The sequence below is a fragment of the Diceros bicornis genome, chromosome 20, assembly GCF_020826845.1.
Source record: "Diceros bicornis minor isolate mBicDic1 chromosome 20, mDicBic1.mat.cur, whole genome shotgun sequence".
NCBI lineage: Eukaryota > Metazoa > Chordata > Mammalia > Perissodactyla > Rhinocerotidae > Diceros > Diceros bicornis.
Window position 1 is genome coordinate 61,626,197 of NC_080759.1, and position 19,580 is coordinate 61,645,776.

Sequence of the window (19,580 nt, forward strand, 5' to 3'; positions counted from 1 at the left end):
CGTTCGCTCACACACCGGCACCACGCTGTTTATCTTACTGTTCACGTCATTCTAACCTCAACTGCTGGCAGGTCACCAGTCAGCTCCCACGTCCCTTCAGCGTCCACCATCCTCCCTGTCACCATCCATCGGCCTGCCCCGTCTGTGTTCAGGACCCTCACGCAATTTTAAATACTCTGAGATTAAGATGGCGGATGGTCTTCCGTGCGTTTGAGGAGGCCTCTCGGACAGCAGAGCCACAGCGTGAGACGTGGCCTCGGTGTCACGGTTGTGCAGTAACTAGTGACTGTGTTTCGGAGCCGCTGATCTTATTCAGCTTTTGTAGTAGGCAGCGGGTGTGATTTATTCAACAATAACATTAAAATCCACAGCCTTGCCTGCTTCAGTCATGATTGCAAATCAGGTTTAAGTAGAAAGGTCTGTGGCGTTAGAGACCTAATTGCATTTGCTTTGTGACGTGAGAGCAGGCCTCTGTCCCTGCCTTGTACGGACCCTGCTTGCCCTCGTGCTGGAGTGGCTAGTTCCTCCCCAATGGGAACCCGAGCAGACCTCGGCCAGAATCGGGTCAGTTAGGTCCCTCCTTCCCCTCCTGCTGCTCCTGGGGTGTTCGCCAGGCTGGACCCCCATCCAGGGCCCACCAGAATGGAGACGGTCGAGGACGCCACTCTCATGTGGGGTCCTGTGAATCAGGGAGCCCTCTTCACGGAGAGTGAGGGCATCACCTGTGGCCCGCGAGGCCTGGGGTGTCTGGGGCACCATCCCCAGGAGCCGGGGTAGGGGGTCGGCATGTGTGAGAATGAAGGATGAGGGGAAGCCAGGGTCAGAGGCTGAAATCTCGCAGTAAGAAATCAGGGTCACCGTGAAGGGAGACGGTGCTCCCGGCAACAAGTCTCAGAAGGACCAGTGTCGGGAGCGTGAACCGCCAAGTGTTGCCACAGAAGGGTTTGGGGTGTTTGTTGGAACTTCTTTAAAGTGAATAAATTATGTCAAGAGCCTCAGGGAAGTAAAAGTAAGTGGATGTTTGGTTAATGCCCAGAGCCAGTTCCCTGTGGACGCCCAGGGGCCAGCGTGTCCCCACAGAGTCAGCAGTAGGTGCAGCGTCCATAGCCATCTCACTTTTGGAAGTCGATGTTGGAGTCTTAAGTATTAGAAATAGGGATGCTTTTTTTTCTGCCTATGATTTCAGTATCTGGAAAACCCAAGAAAATAAAAATGTAATCAGTAAGAAGTTAGTAAAGTGGCCTGATACAGAAATAACACATAAAAGTGAATTTTCCCACACAGCAACCTGTTGGGAAGTTTAAGGGAGTGGGACCAGCTCGTAGGAGCCGTGAACAAGGGCCCCTGGCCCTGCCGGATGGGCGCCCAGAACCCCACGGAGGGCACACGGCGGCTCACCACTCAGGGCCCTAGGGGTGTTGAGGACTGGTGCATGCTGCGCTCACAGACCCCACCCCGGACAGGCAGGGTACCCAGCGTCACCCACTGAGGGACGGGCCAGTGGTCAGGAGAGGGTCTGAGCTCTGTGGTCAGTGAGCAAGTTACAGACTTGTCCTGTGCAGGCGGCCAGCTCTCCTCGGGGCACAGAAAGTGACTCCTGTTACTTGAGAGCGTGTCCCTCATGCCCGGTCTGTGTGCTTGGGGCCACAGCCGGGCAGCCTGGGACCAGAGCCCCCGACACAGTGTGCGCTGGGTTAGCTCACAAGGGTGGCGCTTTCCTTCTCATAGGCCGTCCCGTGTGTCAGTGAACGGGGGTTCGGGGGGGAGCGTGTTCAGTTGTGACGGCTGGTGCCACTCGCCCGCACACACGCTTACATGCTCACACTCACAGGGGCCCCTGGGGACGGGAGCTCCAAGACGGCAGAGGGCAGGACTGAGAGGCAAGGAGCTGGGCACCTAGGACACACGCGCTCGTGTTGTGTCTCGCCTCATTCGAACACGGAGTGAGGCGAGTGGAGTTTGTGAAAATGCGTCACGTTTTGCACACGTGTTTACTTCTGTGCTTTGGAACTTTCTAGGTTGAAAACGACATCTCAGCGTTCACGTACGAGAAGACGCTGATGATGGAGCAGAGGTCCCAGATGCTGAAGCAGATGCAGCTGTCGAAGACGGAGCGGGAGAGGGAGGTGTGTGCGTGGGGGTCCCTGATGCGGTGCAGGCGGTCGGTCACAGGTGGTGGTGCAGGGACCGCGTGATAAGGACGACCTGTTTGCGTCACACTGGCCTGGGCTCCTCCAGACCCCGCGTGGCTGTCAGGGCCGGTCTTTGTGGTCACTTGGAGCCAGGCATCTGCACCTCTGGTTTTGTGAACAGCTGGGTGGCGTGCCTTCCGCTTCCACTTCTCTCCTCCACACGGTTCGAGGTCGCGCCCTCAACAGCCACTGTGGGCCACACTCAGTCCCTCGTTCATCATCTCCTGCTGGGACCACCACGGCGGCCCAGCTGGCCACCCTCCTCTTGTCCCTGCCGTCCTCAAAGCAGCAGCCACAGCGAGTCCCTAAGAGCCACTTCCAGACCCCTCCCCAGGCTCCACGAGGCCCTGCAGCCCCGCACAGTCTGACCCTGTCACTGTCTGAGCGACCTCCACTCTGGCCACACTGCCCCTGCCCTGAGCCCCCTCATTCCACAGGCCTCCCCCACTGTCCTCTGGCCATCAGTCAGTGCTTTCTTTGCACGCAGGCTTCCTGGGTGCCTTGTGCAACCCTGTATCTCCCGCCCTCTGCATCCTACCCCTCCCCAAACCCCCGTCGACACTCGTTGCCCCACCCCAAGAATGTGGGTTTCCTGTAAGCCCCTATGCTGTTGATGCATGAGGGGATGGATGCATGAATGAATGAATGAATGAATGGGTGAGTCACTGAGGGGATGGATACATGAATGAATGGGTAAGTCAATGAGTGAGGGGATGGATGCATGAATGAATGAATGGGTGAGTCAGTGAGTGAGGGAATGGATACATGAAGAAATGAATGGGTGAGCCAGTGAGGAGATGGATACATGAATGAATGAATGGGTGAGCCACTGAATCAGGGGGTGGATAGTGAATGAATGAATGAATGGGTGAGCCAGTGAGGAGATGGATACATTAATGAATGAATGGGTGAGCCACTGAGTCAGGGGATGGATAGTGAATGAAGGAATGAATCGGTGAGTCAGTGAGGGATGGGTGGATGAGGAGATGGACGGGAACGGATGCGTGAATGGTGGGTGAGTGGATGAACAAATGAGTGAGGAAGGGTGGGTGAGAGGAGGGATGGATGGGTGGAGTGGGGGCGGAGGCAGTGTGTGTGGAGCTGCATCAAGTGTGGAGACTTGCAGGCACGAACGTCGCCTCCCATCAACGTGGGGTCCTGGGTCCTTTCTCACGGTTTCCCGTGCCGGGGCAGGAATGGGTGTGTTTGGACTGGAAGCCCAGGAGCAGGGGCACCAGCCAGGGGTGGGGCGGCATTGGGGCGCCACGCGGAGGGCTGGTGCAGGGCCCCTAGGTCTGCTGGTCGTGCAGCCCCTGGGCTCTGTGGCTGAAGGCGTGCAGAGCGGCTTCTCTCACTGTACTTGTCTCCTCCCCGGGGGAGGTTGGGGACTGCCGGTCTGCTGAGTGCTATTGCTGCCCCCGCTGTCCCCCCAGGCTCAGCTCATCCATGACAGGAACACCGCCTCCCATTCTGCGGTGGCCAGCAGGACCCGAGCCCCGTCCACGCCGGACAGGGTGCAGATGACCTGGACGAAGGAGAAGCTGATCGCTGAGAAGTCCAAGAACAGAGAGTCCGGCGTGTCCGGGTTCAAAGATCTCTTCACCCTGAAGCCGTGAGTGTCACCCGCGGCTGCAGGTGGCCGTCCTGCTGCACTGACCCAGCAGTGGACGGGGGCTCCCTTTGCTGCCCATTGAAGAACTGCAGGCCCACAGCTGCGGACCAGCAGGCCTGTGAGAGAATGGAGCCAGCCCGACGGCCGGTCTCCTTCAGGTCTGGTGAGCCGGGCCCCAGGCAGCGAGTCGCTCGTGCGCTGGCTTGTCTGGGTCCTTGGTGGGTCTCGCAGCTGCTGGAAGTCAGGGCTTCTGGGTAGACTCACAGCTCCCAGCCTTGACCCCCCAACCGTGTAGGCTGCCCGTCAGGGCCGGGGCCTGTGTCCTGCCTTGGCTCCGCCTGTGGTGTTGAGCTGAGCACCCCCCGGGCTGGCAGAGGTGCCCACGGGGGAGGCGGTGTGGCTGGGTCCTGGGTTGAGTCACAGTCACACAGCCCCTCGGGCCCCGGATGGGAGAGCCAGAGCTCCCTGAGGGCTTCAGTGGTGGAGCTAAACCTAAAGCCCCGAAGGACTGGGGGGCTTCCTGGGGCCCCAAGCAGTAAGACCCCTGGTGGAGAAAGACCGGATTAGCCAGAAAAGGGCAGCCTGGGTATGCCCAGCGTTGTTCACAGGTGTGTGTCGCGGGCGCTTCTGCAGTAATCTTTCTGTTCTTCTCTCCCTTGTAGAGAATGGGGAAACCTGTAAGTTCGCTCGCTCTGTTTAGGATGCCTCTCAGGCTTGGTCACCCCGCACGCCCGGCACTGCAGCCCTGTGAACCCGCGTGTGCATGGCTGCGTGTGTGCACGTGTCCCCATGTGTGCATGCATGGCCCCGTGTGTGTGCCCCTGTCTGTGTGCGCGTGTGTCCGTGTGCAGGCGGAGCTTGCCCGCCCCCGCCGTGGCTTTCAGTTGTTTAATCCTCGCTCCTCTGTTCAGAGCAACTCACGGCACATTCCCGAATCTTGTTGTCTAAATAACGCGGAACACCTGGGGTCTGGGGGAGGTTGGTCCTGAGCCGGCTCAGAGCGGAGAGGAAGCATGTGCTTTGGTAGCTGTCGGTTAACTCGTCCACGTCCCTCGAGGTCGAGGCGCGGATGCAGAACCGCAGCGTTTCCCCGTCTCTCCGACACCAGATGCTGTCTCACCCGGAGGAGGCTGCATCCTTCAGTCCCCCTGTGGGAAGGGACGTGGATGAATCCTGTGCATGGTCAGGCCCTCGGGGCTTAGTTCCATGGCCAGGGGTCCAGGGCCGGGCGGGAGGTGTCCCAGGGATCCCGAGGCTGTGTCGTCTGTCTGTTTGTCTCGCCCTCCCCGATCCTCCCGCAGAACTTTCTGGGTGTTTCCCCTGCGGCAGCAGCAGCCAGGACAGCGCTCACAGCCGAGCAGGAGATGAGGTGGTTTAGCCCCAAACCTGAGTTAATCGCACACTAAGGGAAGTGGGAAAGGTTGGCCACTGAGGGGCAGGCCATGTAGACACGTCGGGAAGCTGCCAGGAGGGAGGGGGTACATGGGACTCAGTGCCTCCTGCTTTGTTTATCTGTAATTTAAAAGTGTTCCAGAAAAAGTCTATTAATTAAAAAACAAGCGCGTACACACAGGAATAGGGTTTCTCCCCTAAACACCGTTGAGCTGGAGGCCCGCTGAGGTTCCGTCCCCACGTGCCACGTGGCTGACAGGGGCCCCCGCGTGGGTCTGCCACACTCAAGCAGGGTCGGGTCTGGACCCCAGCAGGCCTGGAGAGTCAGGAGAACGTGAACTAGGAAGAGACTGTTTTACGGGCATGAACTAAGTGTGCAGACCTGGAGTCGTGCGTTGGGGACGGGACCTCACTCCCATCTAACTCCTCTTTGTGGGTTAGAGTGGGAGAACCTTCTGGAAGGTGCGGAGGTCAGCCCCTTGGTGACACGTGTGACTTACCGTGGGGTCCCCAGAGTGGGTGCACTTCGGGGTATCGCTGGCCCTCTAGGGTGTGTTGTGTGTCTTCTCCGAGTCTCTGTTTTGTCAGCCCTCCTCGAGTGTCACCACCAGGAACTGAGTGACAGAATTCCCACTTTGCCTGCCCGCTCACTGTGGGCACGTGGCTCACTGGCCCCCTCCTTAGCTCCCGGTGGCCCACTACCCCCGGACCCTAATTCCTAGCCTCAGGGATCTCTGTTTCGAAGGCTCTTCTCCACCAGATTCAACATATTTATCATACATTTCCTTGCTTTGCGGATTCATGGCCGGCTGTTGAGGAACAAATTCGGGTTTCTGTTAGCTTTCTGGAAACACGAGGCCACGCTTGGCCCCCGTCTGTGCCTCTCTGACCTCCACGGGGCACATCGCCCTGGAGCCAGGCCCTTCAAGATCCAGACCTTGGATTTAAGATGATACGTGTTTTCAGACTCTTAACCCACGAGATGGTTTAACATCACACACATGCATTTCTGGAATTGCTGTTGTCCCCAGACACACTGGTAATTGTGGTCTGTCCAGGCAACTAATTCATGGTTCTTGTGATGAAAGATCTGATTGTGTTGTGGCCGGAGACCCGACCTGTAATTTATCAGATGAAATTGGAGAAGGAAAATAAGGGATTCCTCTTCCCTGTCTTGCTTCTGTGACTGGTGGTTATAATTGGATTTATTTGGCTTAAGGGTTGAGTTGATCAAAGGCTGTGGCCGGTCGTCCGTCCTGCAGGCCTTTCCCTGACCCCTTGTGTGGCAGCCTCTGTCTGTCTGTCCATGTGCCCGTCCTTCTCGTGTCCGGAGCCTAGGTGACCTCCTCTCAGAGAGGCTGCAGCTGAGACTGCTGGGCTGCACTGCCTGTGGCTGGCCAGGGTTCCGTAGTGTGTGACCTGGGAAGTGGCGCTTGTGCAGAGTGTTCTGACACAGACGGAGGTGCAGGTGGTCTGAGGCGGGCAGTTCTCCTAGGCCAGTGTCCCCCCATGTGCTTCCTAGGACACAGTTCACTTGAGAGGGGACCCACAGCCACCTGGCTAGGGACGCTTGGGATAAACATGGAGGACAGGAGACCTGAGGGTGCCCAGGCATGCCGGGGGGCGCAGGTCTGCAGCATCCCCAATCTGACTTGGTGGGGACCCTTCCTTGGGGGTCGCTGCTGGCCTGGGCTGCCTAGGACACTTGGAGAAGGGTCTGTGCGCACAGTGGACGCTCTGCCTGCCTTGTGGAATGTGGAGAACTGGGTAGTTAGTGAGCACACAAGACACAGGGTCTGGGTCACCGAGTGTTGGAAGCTCTGGTCCTTCAGCCATCGCCCAAGAGCAGCAGTGTCCAGGTGGGCGGAGGGCTGGGGTGGACCTCATAGTGGCTGCGCAAGCTCTTGTGCCGCGAGCCGCGTTCCTGGCCACAGTCTCTGGCTTGATTACAGGACCTCAGACGGCAGTGGCCATGGAGCTGGGTGGAGGGGCCTGGGCCTTTTCTTCCTCATGTCTCTGAGGTGCCCTTGGACCCCAGCCCGGGTCAGGGTGAGTGAGAAGCTGCCGTGTGTGCTCAGCAGGGCCGTCACAAAGCAGCATTTAGAGCAGGTTCGGCTACGAGGCCCGGGATTTTAACGGGAAACATTTCAGGGCCTACCACTGTGCGAGCGCTTTTCTGTGCCCGGACGGCGAGCTCTGCCGGGGAAGCATCCCGTTGCCGCCTGTGTGTAGAGCCGCGTGTAGACGTAGAAGCTTGGCGGCTGTAGCAATGCTCAGTCTAGGACGTGTGGAGGCAAAGCCCTCTTGTTGCTGGACAAACCACTCCCCCGGCCTGTCGCCAGGGTTCTCACGTGGAGTCACCTCCCTGTGGGCTCTCCGGGTGTGACTCCATGTGAGTCCTGGTTGTTTTCACCTGGCCCTGTGTGATGAGGGTGAAGTGGGCGGGGCGGGCTCACACGGCCCAGCCCAGAGGCTCGGGCTGGTGGCGCCCAGTGACCGGGTCTCCCACAGGAACCAGGGCAACGTCAGGAGGATGCACACAGCCGTGAAGCTCAACGGCGTCCTGCTCACCAAATCCCAGGACGCCCAGCTGGTGCTGCTCAACATGCCAGGGCCCCCCAAAAGCCGGCAGGGGGATGAGAACTGTATCCTTTCTGGGCGCTGCCCGCTGGGGCAGGTGACGGGCAGGGCCATCCGTGTTTCCTGTAACGGGATGGCGGCCGGCTCTCCTCTGGTTCAGGTGGGACCCCTGGAGCCGGGAGCACTGGGCCCTGAGGCCGACCTGACGTCCGTGCGGGCGAGGAGCCCTGCCTGGGGTCGCCTAGACCAGAGCCTCCGCACCCTGGGCTGCCCATGGGGGCTGTGGGCAGTTGGGCGGCCAGGCGGAGGAGCAGACCCCTGCCCTGCCTGTCCCCACGTGGCCGGTAGTGGTGGATCTGGGAGTGGGCAGGGGGTAGGGGTGGGGGCTCTCCATCTCAGCCGTTGAGGAAAGGAGCTGCATTTGAGCCACTGGGGGTCCAGGAGAGCTAGTCCTGGGGAATCGCAGGGGACAGCCCCCAGTTGACTTTGGGGTGTCGGTGCCAGGGCTGAAGGAGGCGGTGTAGACGACACAACACGAGCAGAGGGTAAATGCGCTTGGTGTTCCCGATGGCCGAGCCCTCAGTGCAGCACACAAGGACGCCCCAGGAATTGAGACGATGAGTGAGGTGGACACAAGCATGGAGACTGAACCCTAAATGTCTAGAGGAGGAGGCCGGTCACCACATCACTGACCCTCGACCCTGTCTCTGTGGCGTGGCCCCCGGCCACCAGCCCCCTGGGTGCTGGGCTCTGAGCTCCCGCCAGCCGGCTCCTGTCCTGGGTGATTTCCTGCGGCCTCAGGCGCTGTGTGTGTTTACTCTGTCGGGGAAGAGGGAGAATCCCCCCTCCACCCTTTCCCTCAGGGTTCTTATGGCTGGCCAAATAATTAAAAGACAGGTTAGCAGGAGGAAATAATACCAAGTTTAACAACATGTATACATGGGAAAAACCAAGGAAACTGAGTTTCTCAACACAATAGCAGAGAGTCTCGTCTTAAATACCATCTTCAGTCGAAGACAAAGGAGGATGTTGGGGGTGGGGGGAGTCAGTTACAGGAGATTACCATTAAAGCACAGTAAACAAAGAGTAAGGTTATTATGCAGATTTAAGGCCTCACCTTCCACATTGATAAGTTTCTAGAAATGAGGTCATCCTCCCTCTTTCCAGTATAGAGAGGGAGATACCTTTACAAATGGAGATTTCCCTTATAAATGTAAGTGTTTGTCTGGCAACTCCTCGCAGGGCCACCTAGAGAATGGCCGGGAAGAGAGAGAATTTTTGATAAGAGGGGCCCGTCAGTGCCTTTCCTATTGTAACATCTATTTTACATTATATTACAGCCATCAGATAGTAACTCCTTCCTGGAACAGGTCTTCTATGTTAAATTCTTTAGGCAGTTAGTGGGGGAGGTCAAATGTCTGTCAGAGAAAACAATCAAGGTAAAGAGATATATTTGAGGGTAGCCAATTTTGATCTCCCACAACTCCATCCCTAGGACGGGGCAGACCTGGGGCACCTCTGCCAGAGGGTCTGCTCCAAGCCTTTCTCTGCTTGTCTCTTGGCTGCCCCTTGTCCCCACGTGGGCCCTCCTGGTTGGTCAGGGTGGGAGGCTGGCAGGCATGACCTTGGAGGTCACAGGTCAGCCCCTAAACATGTGTCCCCTGTGATAAGGGGACAGGTCCCTGGGCTACCTGGGGGTGTGCAGCCTGGGGCCATCGTGGGCTCGGCCCCCGCCCTCCCCTCAGGGCAGTAGGAGGCAGGTAGCCCCGAGGAGGTGAGCAGCCTGGCTTGCAGGTTTTCAGCCTCAAGCTGGCCGCACGCTTTAGGAATCTGCGCTTTGTTGGTGACCGGGATTCCTGGCCTGTCCGGGCATCTCAGTGGATGGTGGACACGTCCATCCAGGGCATCCCTCCTGCCACGTCTGTGTGCAGAGCCCCTGGGGGAGGGCAGGGTCTCCTCTCGGGTCTCGGTCGGGGCTGACCTGAGCCTGGCTGAGGGCTTGTGTGGGGCGGGGTCTCTGGGTCTCCTCCCCTCCCTCCAGAACCTGGGGCCTGGCTTCCCTGACTCGGCCTTCCTCCTCTTTCTCAATTCGAGTCCTGACTGGACACAGGGTCTGAGTAAATAGAGTCGCTCCCCTCATGCTTCTGGTTACACGCCCGGTGGATCAGCTGTCTCCTTAACTCAGTCCCCCAGATATGGAGTTCCTCGAGGTCCTGACCGAGGGGCTCAACAGGGTCCTCCTGGTCAGGGGCAGCGGCCGGGAGGTGATCACCATCTACTCCTAACGCTCGGCTTCCCCAGGCACGTGCTGGGCCGGCATGGGGATGGTGCGTGGCACACACTGACCCGTGGCCTGGCCTGCTGGTGTGGCTTCCTGCAGAAGTGTCTAGAATACCACGGGGGGCTGTCCTGTGCAGGCCGAGAGCCAGCGCGTGACTGAGAAGGGGAGACACGGGCGCCCTTGGTGCCCCGTGTGCTCCTGAGGGAGGCTCGAGTGACCTGGGCAGAGTGAGCCGAGCAGCGCCAGCCCTGTGCTCGGCCTTTGGATTCTGGAATTACTGTTCTGTGGCTGGACCTGCTGGCTTGGTGGCGGTTACATTTTAGTTCTTCCCCGTCCAGGATGTTCACCAGAAAACACTCTGTGTCTGCAGCCGGGTCACCGGCCACATCCCCTCATGAGCACTAACGGCCAGCCCGGCAGGCCCTGGAGCCGTCGGCACCTCGCACAGGTGAGCGTGGTGAGAGCCAGGGTGCCACACACAGAAACAGTCAATGCCGAGAATTCTCCACGCCGCAGGCGTCAGCAGAAGAGCCCCTCAGAGCTGTGAGCACGCCACGCAGTTCAGCGTCTGATGTACAACCCGGTTCCATGCTCCATGCTCGGAGAGGGAAGGGGCTGCAGTGTGGAGCTCCTACAGCGTCAGCGGCCCCCGGCACTGACCCGTCCGGCTAAAGCCTGTGTGTCGCCTCCTGCCAGCACGGAGGGGATGGTGACAGCCGAGTTCAGGGCACTGACAGACACCTGCGATGACCCGTAGGCTTTTTGCACTTGACCTTTTGGTCTCCACTTTCTGTGTCGTGATCACGTTCCATGTAGATCGTGCAGTAAGTTGTGCCTCACCCTCTGTGTGGCTTATTTATTTATTCAAACACCTGGGCATCCAAGTGATAATCAAGTTGTCCATAAAGAGAGGACGGCCCCAAACGCCAGGCCCTCCGCTTTCTCTGGCTTTCACGGACTCCAAGGAAACCAGCCCGGTCCCTAGATTTCAATTCAGGGCAAAGGCTAAGCATGTGCTTCCAGATGTTTCTGAGGAGCAGTTGGGCAACACAGAGTGACCACTGGCCGGAGCATGTGCCAAACAGCCGCAGCCGGGTGGGGTGGGGGATTGGTCCTCGTGGCCGTCTCATCCAGCACTGACCTAGCAGCGGAACCCGCCCCCTCGCACTCGGTCCCCCTCCCGCATCTGGGGAGGGCCGCCAGTCTGGGTCCCCTAGCCGAGAGGAGAGCAGTGTCTGCACTGGCTGGAATGTCGGTCAGCGGCTGGAAAGCAGGGCCCACTCCTGTCCTGACCCTTGTCACACGAAGCAGAGCTGGCTGCGTGGACGGAGGTGGGAATGTGGTGTCTGTGCCCTCGCCTGCCCTCCCGAGGTGTCCGTGTCAGCACCGCGCGTCCTTCCCACGCTGTGAACTGTGACCCTGACTGCAGCCGTTTAAAGCTGATGCCATGTGCTTCTTTTTTAGTTTCTGTCTTTGTATGATTTTGTTAGTAGAAGAGTAAAATTGTATAACATCTGAGTATGTTGAAGAATCTCCTGTGTCTCATTCGGCATAAAAAATAAACAATTGGAGAAAATGCATCCGTCCCTCCCTTGTCTTCGAGAAGTTTATTTTAGATCTGATCAGCCAAAGAAAACTCAGATGGCTGAAGAATTATCAGGAGAATTGGCCAAGAGAATTTTAAAAACGCTAATCAACAGGGAGCTGTCCTATGCCCCCTGTGTTTAGATGTGCAGTGCAATAAGGTAATACTGCTGGTTGTTGAATGACTCCATCTGTAATTTCTATAAGGGTGGGATCAGCAAAGAAAAGCTGTCTTTAGAGGGGATCCCTTACTCGAGCATACTCACAGACGGCAGTTCACACCTGCTAGGATGCGGGTGTAGCCAGAGGAATGGGGAGGAATGGGTGCTGGGGGACGTGGAGCCCTCCCACAGCACAGGTGGTGGGGGCAGGGTGCAGAAAGGCCCAGCTGTGTGGGAACTGGTGCGGTTCCTACAATTGCCAAACACAGCGTTACCCTGTGACCCAGCAGTTCCGCTCCTAGATTGATCAGCAGGAGGAGTATCTGTCCACAGAAACCTGTTCATGCACGTTCGTAGCGGCATTCGTCACAACAGCCAAGACTTGGGAACAGCTCGATGGCCCTCAGCTGGTAGGTGGTGGGCAGTGTGGTGCAGACGTTCAGTGGGAGGTAATCAGCCTCTGAACGAAGCACTGACACGCTGCAGACTGGAGGAGCCTTGAGAACGTTATGCTGCATGGAATAAGCCAGTCACAGAAGGGCACATGTGTGATTCCTTATGAAATGCCCCAAATAGACATCCGTGGAAACGGGAAGGGGATCGGCAGTAGTTACCAGGGGCGGGGGAGGGGGAATGAGCGACTGTCAGTGGGCACAGCTTTCCCTTTGGGATGATGGAAATGTTCTAAATTTCGTTGTGAAGTTTGCACAATCTGTGGATATGCTAGGAAATGCCGAATGGACGCGATAACGGGTGAACTATGAAGTGTGTGAAGCTCTTAGTTACTGTGTGTCCTATGGGCCTTGGGCACGGGGCGGAGCAGCACCGCAGGAGAGTGCCCGAGACTTGGAGCACAGAGGCCGGGCCTTCGGGGCTGTGAGACCAAATGGGCAGAGGCCCAGGGTGGCAGGAAGGAGGGAGTTGGGAGCAGTGGGAGGACCAGGCCCAGGCATGGTCAGAGGCCCCATGGGGGGCTGGCAGAGACATGAGTGAAGGAGTTGGCGGAGTCTGTGGGTTCTGACTCCGCCGCGCCTGTGGGCACCCACGCAGCGAGTTCCTTGGCCAAGTCAGTTCGGGAGTTGAGGTCAGTGCAGGGAGAGGCCTCTGTGGCCTCCAGACGCGGCGTCATGCCTCCACACAGGTGAGTGAGCACTGCTGACTGCTAACGTGTCGCTTCCTAAACTGATAAACTCACAGACTCCCACCCTCCACAACACCGCCTTCAGGGCCTTGTGCTGCGGGGACACTGGAACCCTTGGGTGGAGGAATGGGCCTCATCCAGGCAGAGGCCCCGACCTGGAGGGATCCCAGCCCCTGTGGGCCTGAGGGGGGATGGAGCCCCTGATGTCACTGGACCAAGGCCCTTCTGTGCAGCTCTGAGCTGCGACCCTTCCGTCCACCCTTGGGGAGACAGTGTCAACCAGGACGCCACGCGAGCTGTGGGAGCTGTGACCAGATGGCAGGGCTGCACTGAAACAGGAGGAGAGTGAGGGTCAGTCGGGAGCGGAGGGGCCTTTCCAGGGAGAGAGAGCAGCATGTGCAGAGACCCCGAGGCAGGGACACCCCAAGGGCGGGAGGGGCTTGGGGGACTTGGTGCTGGTGTTGGAGCAGCAGGCAGCCCTGCCTCTGGTGTGGGTGGCGGAGGCCGTGAGGCGGGTGGCAAGGACCGAGAGGAATGGGGCTTGCTGGACGTCGGAGGCCAGGTCAGCAGGGCGTGGGAGAGCCGCCTGTGGCAGGGCAGGCAGGCTCCAGGGAGGCATCAGAGTGAGGGGGCTCCTGGCCATGGGAGCAAGGCCGGGAGACCCTGAGCTTGGAGGAGGGTCGGGGCTCCAGGCTGTGCGACCAAACCCATCTGTGGTTCCAGGCTGGGGGAGGGGAAGGACGCGAGGAGGGGACATCGAGGGCAGCGGCCAGCAAGGGCTGCTCCACCAGACAGCCCTGGAAAGGGGTGCAGAAGCGCGAGACGCCAGAGCACCCCAATGTCGTGTGAAAGGAAAACCTGTCTAAGCGGCCGAGAGGCTGCACAGAGCAGCGGGTGTGAGACGGCAGCGCCTGCCACATCAGTGCTCCGGAGTGCACCGGCCACCTCGGCTCTGCAGGGTGCAGGTGACCCCTGACCCCCCCCGGAGACCCCATCCACCTCCTCTCTGCAGGGTGCAAGTGACCTCTGGCCCCTACAGAGACCCCATCCACCTCCTCTCTGCACGGCGCAGGCAACCCCTGACCTCCTCGCAGGGTGCAGATGACCCGCCTCCTCCCATGGGAGGGCAGGAAGGACTGTCTGCACAGCCCTGTATACAGCGTCTCCATCAAAAAAAGAAAAAATATGTGAACAGGGCAGGAGGAATGATGGACACTTGTGCGACTTCTAAGGAACTGATGGGGAGAGGAGGAGCTGCCCCCACCCCGGAGGAGTGAGTGCATGTCGTGAGGTCGGTCGCACGTGCAGGGCGGGTTGATGAAGGCTGTCCTTGCCCGAGAACAGGCTTCGACCCAACCTAGAAATGACACCGGGCGCGGGGGCCACGGCCACGGAGCCGCAGGCGTGGTGGCCGTCTCAGGCGGCGGCTCCCCTGGTGGATGAGGACGGACTGAGTGCTGTCTCCGCAGACATTTAAGGCTACGTGTGGGTGCCTGTTCACAAGTGGGTGGTGGAAGCGTGACTTCTCCTGCAGCTGGGATTCGTCTGTGCAGAAAGGGGAAGTGATCCAATCCCAGGTCCCATCAGATTCACTCAGCTGATTGGGGGTCTCCCCCCAGGCGGGGCCGGAGACAAGCCCCAAGAGGCTTCCTCTGCACTCGCCCCGGGGGGTGCCTGCCTCCCCCAGGGGTGGCCTGCTCATCCGGCCCCTGGGCACCAGCCCCTCCCCGACTCCCGGGGCCCCTCCTGCCTGGGGGCTGCTTTCCCTGCAGCAGTTGGCTGGCCCCCCTGTCCTCACTCACAGCCACGTGCTCCCCCCCAAACCCCCTCCCCGGCTCCCTCATGCAGGCCCGGGGACCCCAAGATGCCGGCCACTCCAGCCGTCCACTCCGGCCCACCCGGGGCCTCCACAGCCCCAGGCCCTGCTGGTGCCAAGTCCCCGCCAAGGCATCTCTTCACCAGGCCTCGTCAGGCGCTCCCTTGGGGACGGGAGGCTGCCCCGGCTTTCCTTTTCATTTCTTTGGTGCTCTGCAGTGGCCCCTGTCCCCCGAGGGACAGGCAGGGATGAAGGTGAGGGAGATGGGGAACCAACAGGTCTCAGGACAGTTCCTCACATCTGCCACCACGGTCGTGACCGCCATGTGATGAGATGCCATCTTCCTCAGAGCGAAGACCCGCGGTGGAGTCCAGCGTCCTAAATTGTCCTGAGCTGTCATCTCCTGCGTGGCGTCCAGGAATTGACAGCTATGTGGGAACACGAGCTTCTGCTCACGGGCCGGGAGTCGCCGTCTCTATCCTTCATGGTGGCACCACCGCAAGTCCCTGAGGGAGCCGGGCCTGTGGCCCAGCGGGCTGCACCTCGGGCCCCTGCCCACCAGAGGTCGCCACCGTCCTGACTGTCCCTCCCGCCGGCCCGCGGGAGCCTGCGCAAATGGACTCGCGGGGCGGGCGGTGCCGCGGCAGTGGGTCACTTCCGTCGCCGGGTCATCCCCCGCTCTGTGAGTACCCACAAGTCACCGCCCGCGGCCGAGGGGCACGTGCATGGTGGCAAGCTGAGGCTTCCAGGAACAAAGCCGCGTGGGAGCAGAGGCTGCCCCACGGTGGGCACGCGTGATCCGCGGGTGTATTCCCAGGAGGAGCTGCCAGGTCAAAGGGCACAGGACGCCCGCCCGCAGTAGAGGCTGCTCAGCGTTTTCTAGGTGCTCGTGCCAGTGGGCACGCCCACCACGGGCACCTGTGCGCGTCCTCTGGCCACACCTAGTACCCGGCGGTCCGGTCACTCCGCCCCCTGGAATGGCGACAGGCTCCTTGTCCTCGTGGCTGCGTTCTCCTGACTACAAACGAGAGGACACGGCTTCCTGCAGAACCTCGACGTCCTCCTGGTGAAGCCTCTGCTGGGCCTCCGGGCGTCTCCCTGCGGGGCTCCCGCCGCCTCCTTCCCGAGTCAGGGGCGTGCATGCGCGTCTGATACGCGCTCTGTGGGCCGTGCGCTGCAGGTCTCGCCCACTGCCCGGCTCTCCTCTCCACCCTCCTTCTGCGCCACTTGATGCACACAAGTCCTTAATTTTCACCATCATTTCCTCTCACCCGGGCCCGGGGGAGAAGCCTTCTCCTGAGCCGTCTCCCACACCGCCCTCTAGGGGACTGCTGTGTGTCCGTGGCATTGTGTCCACCTGGAGTGGAGCGAGGTGTTGGTCAGGTGTCCTTTTCCCAGAGGGACCCACTGACCCCTCACCATCTGGGGAAAGGCTGTCCTTCGGCCCCGGCTTCCTAGGGCCACCCGTGTCATCATCCAGTGACCGTGTTTGGGGGCGGGGCCTGGACTCTTGTCCAGTTCCTTGGTCACTTTGCCTGGCCTCGAACACTGAGTGAATTTCTGTGACTACCGTGGGCCAGGACAGGCAGTGGAGCTTGTCTCCACCTGGTTTTTCTAGTCTTAGCCCCTTGTTTTGCCATGAATTTTAGCATCAGATGGTCAATTGCTGCAAAAAGAATCTTGCTGACATTTTGATTGGGACCTCGTGGCTGCTTCGCGCTGGTGTCTGCACGGTGCGAGTGGGCCAGTCTGTGCGCAGGCCGCGCTCCGCTTAGCTCTTTCCGGCGTGCTCCTGATCAAAGTCACGGTTTCTGTGCTGAGACACTGTGCCCCTCCTCTTGCATGTATTGGTAGGCATTTGATATTTTGGGGCACTACTGTAAGTGGTATCTGCACTAGTCAGTGTTCTCTGGAGAAACAGAGCCAATAGGATATAGGTAGAGAGACAGAAGAGGAGATTTGTGATAGGAGTTGGCTCACAGGATCATGGAGGCTGAGAGGGCCCACAAACTGCTGCCTGCAAGCTGGCGACCCAGGAAAGCCGGGGGGATAGTTCATTACGAGTCCTGAGGCCTGAGAACCAGGGGCTCCAATGCCTGAGAGCAGAGAAGATGGACGTCCAGCTCAGGAAGAGAGGGCAGTGCCCTTCCTTCTCCTTTGTGTTCCATTTGGGCCCCGACGAATTGGAGGATGCTCCCCACGTGGGCGAGGGAGATCTTCTTTATTCCGTTTACAGAATCAAATGCTAATCTCTCCCAGAAACACCCTCACAGACACACCCAGAAATAATGCCCCATCTTTGCCTGGTCAAGTTGACACATAAAATTATCCATCACAGCATCTTTTAAGAATTAACTTGTGGGCCAGCCCCAGTGGCCTAGTGGTTAAGTTCTGCGCACTCCCCTTCGGCGGCCTGGGTTCGGTTCCTGGGTGTGGACCTACACCACTCGTCTGTCAGTGGCCATGCTGTGGTGGCAGCTCACATACAGAAAGAGGAAGATTGGCACAGATGTTAGCTCAGGGCAAATCTTCCTCAGCAAAAAAAAAAAAAAACAAACCCACAAAAAATTATCTCATAACCAGTAGCTGCCGTACAGAAATACATTGATTTTGGACGCGAACCATCTATCTGGAGGCTTTGCTAGACTTGAAGTTATCTGTAGACGCTTCTGGACTGCCCCTCAGCCCCACCTCGGGGAACCATGACAGATTCCCTGTGCCGTCAGGAGGTCCTTCCTTCTCGTGGCCTGCTGCAGTGAGGGCACCAGTCTCACTCTGCTCTCAGAATGGTGCGGGCTGGGGCATTTGTTGTTGGGTTTTGTTTGGTTGTAAGGTCGGCAGACACTCTTGACACTCTTCACCACATTAGGGCGTTCTCCTCAGTTCTTAGCTTGCCGGGCACCTCCTCAGTGTCAGCAGGGGGCGGGACATAGCCAGAATAAGGCTCGCAGCTGGACCCGTCCTGGGGGCTGTCTCATCTGCTGGGCTCAGCCCTCCGGGTGCAGCAAGGGGCTTCGTGGGAAGAGGTGGTGAAGTCCGGAACTCCGAGTTAGAGCAGGAGTCTCTCCGGGGCTCCCCAGAGCCTGGGTCCAGCTCATACGGCGCCTGGTCTCTTCCTGAAAACCTGGGTCTCCCCACAGTCTCGGGGCCCAAAGCCCTGCCCAGCACCCGTTCCCTTCCAGGAATTCCCAGCTGGTGTTCCAGTCCCTTCCACCAGCCCCTGCCTGCAGCCCCCAGCATGACCGCCTCAGCCGTGCCCGGCACACTCTGGGGGAATCTCTCACCTGCCCCCACCTCAGCACAGCTTGCTCTGAGGTTCTGTGCTCAGAGCTTCCTTGCTCTGAGGGGGCCTGCGTCCCAGGGATCACGGCACCAGCTTGTGTTCCCAGCCGGGAGGTGTAGGCGAGGCCCTCCGTGTCCGCATGCACTCAGGAGCAGGGCCCGCAGGAGACGCGTGGCTGCAGCCTGGCCTTCCCTGGACCTCTGGGCCCCGCCACCCGAAACCAGCGAAAGGCCAGCCCTGGGCTGCCCCTACCTATGTGGGTGCTTCACATGGCAGGTTGGGGGGTGCTCTGACAGAGCTGCCTTCACACACACGCTCGCACTGAGTCACCCGTTCACTCCCTCACCCACTCATTCATTCACTCATTCACTCACTCATTCACTCACTCCTTCATTCCCTCACTTGTTCATTCATTCACTCACTCACCCACTCACTCATTCATTTGCTCACTCACTCATCCAGTCACTCACTCATTCACTCATGCATGCATTCATTCATTCACTCATTCACTCACTCAGTCATCCATTCAGTCACTCACTCATTCACCCTCAAGGGCTCACTGGACTCCATCCATGTGTCTGTGATGTGCTGGTACCAAAGACAAGCTGTGGGGCCTCAAGGAGCTTGTGGGTTGGTACCAAGCATCAGACGGGAACAAGGTCCCCAGGCAACAAGCACCCTGGTCATTTCACCCAAGAGCAGAGCCACATGAGGTCATGGGAAGAAACGAGGAAACAGGCAGAGAGTACCCTGCGGGTGAGGGGTGTGTGGAGGCCCCACGGCTGAGGGGTGTGTGGGGGCTCCTGGGGTGAGGGGTGTGTGGGGCCCGTGGGGGTGATGGGTGTGTGGGGGCTCCTGGGGGTGAGAGGTAGGGGACCTTGGGGGTGAGAGACGTGTGGGGCCTCCTGGGGGTGAGGGGTCAGGGATCCTGGAGGTGAGGGGTGTGTGGGGGCCCCTGGGGGTGAGGGGTGTGTGGGGCTCCTGGGGGTGAGGGACGAGTGGGGGCCCTGGTGGGGGGGGGTGTGGGGCCTCCTGGGCAAAGAGGTCTCCTCTGACGCCAGCCTGGATGGGGCAGTCACGCAGATCCGCTGGCTGGGCCTCTCCGGCCTGAGGAGAGCAGGGCTGTGCTCTGCTCTCTGGACTCACCTTTGGGCAGACAGGTACCTCATGCAGGAGCAGAGCCGGCCGAGAGCACAGGCCCAAGGGGCCCAGAGAGGCAGGCCTGCAGCTCCTGAAGGAGCGAACACTGGACCTCTGAGACCTAAGACGAGGCCTCGCCCTCCAAGAAAGGGAGGACAAGAGAGAGAGTCCAGTGTGTGTAGGTGGATGGCCCAGGCCTGGGACCAGGAAAGCACAGTGGCCAAGATGACCAGCTCTCAGATCAGCCAGGAACCAGAGGCCGCACCCTAGAGAGGGCGTCTGGACGGAGCCCAGGGTCACAAGTGATGCACGAGGTCGCCGCTGTGGAGACTCGAGGGCGCTGGCCCCGGGAGGCGCTGGGCACACCTATCGACAAAGGAGCATCACGGAGGACTCCA

The 19,580-nt window shown here is 59.5% G+C and overlaps 1 protein-coding gene across 2 annotated transcripts in view; it reads left to right on the plus strand.

The window, feature by feature from the left end:
- Positions 1 to 11,575, plus strand: part of SLC12A7 (solute carrier family 12 member 7) — a 59,159-nt gene extending 47,584 nt beyond the window's left edge. For both annotated transcript variants that reach the window (XM_058564403.1, XM_058564404.1), the window contains 4 exons: positions 2,019 to 2,126; positions 3,626 to 3,804; positions 7,708 to 7,841; positions 9,970 to 11,575. In XM_058564403.1, the coding sequence (XP_058420386.1) occupies positions 2,019 to 2,126; positions 3,626 to 3,804; positions 7,708 to 7,841; positions 9,970 to 10,061 (513 nt within the window). In that variant the 3' untranslated portion in view covers positions 10,062 to 11,575. The remainder of the gene's footprint in view (positions 1 to 2,018; positions 2,127 to 3,625; positions 3,805 to 7,707; positions 7,842 to 9,969) is intronic.
- The last annotated feature ends 8,005 nt before the right edge of the window (positions 11,576 to 19,580 follow it).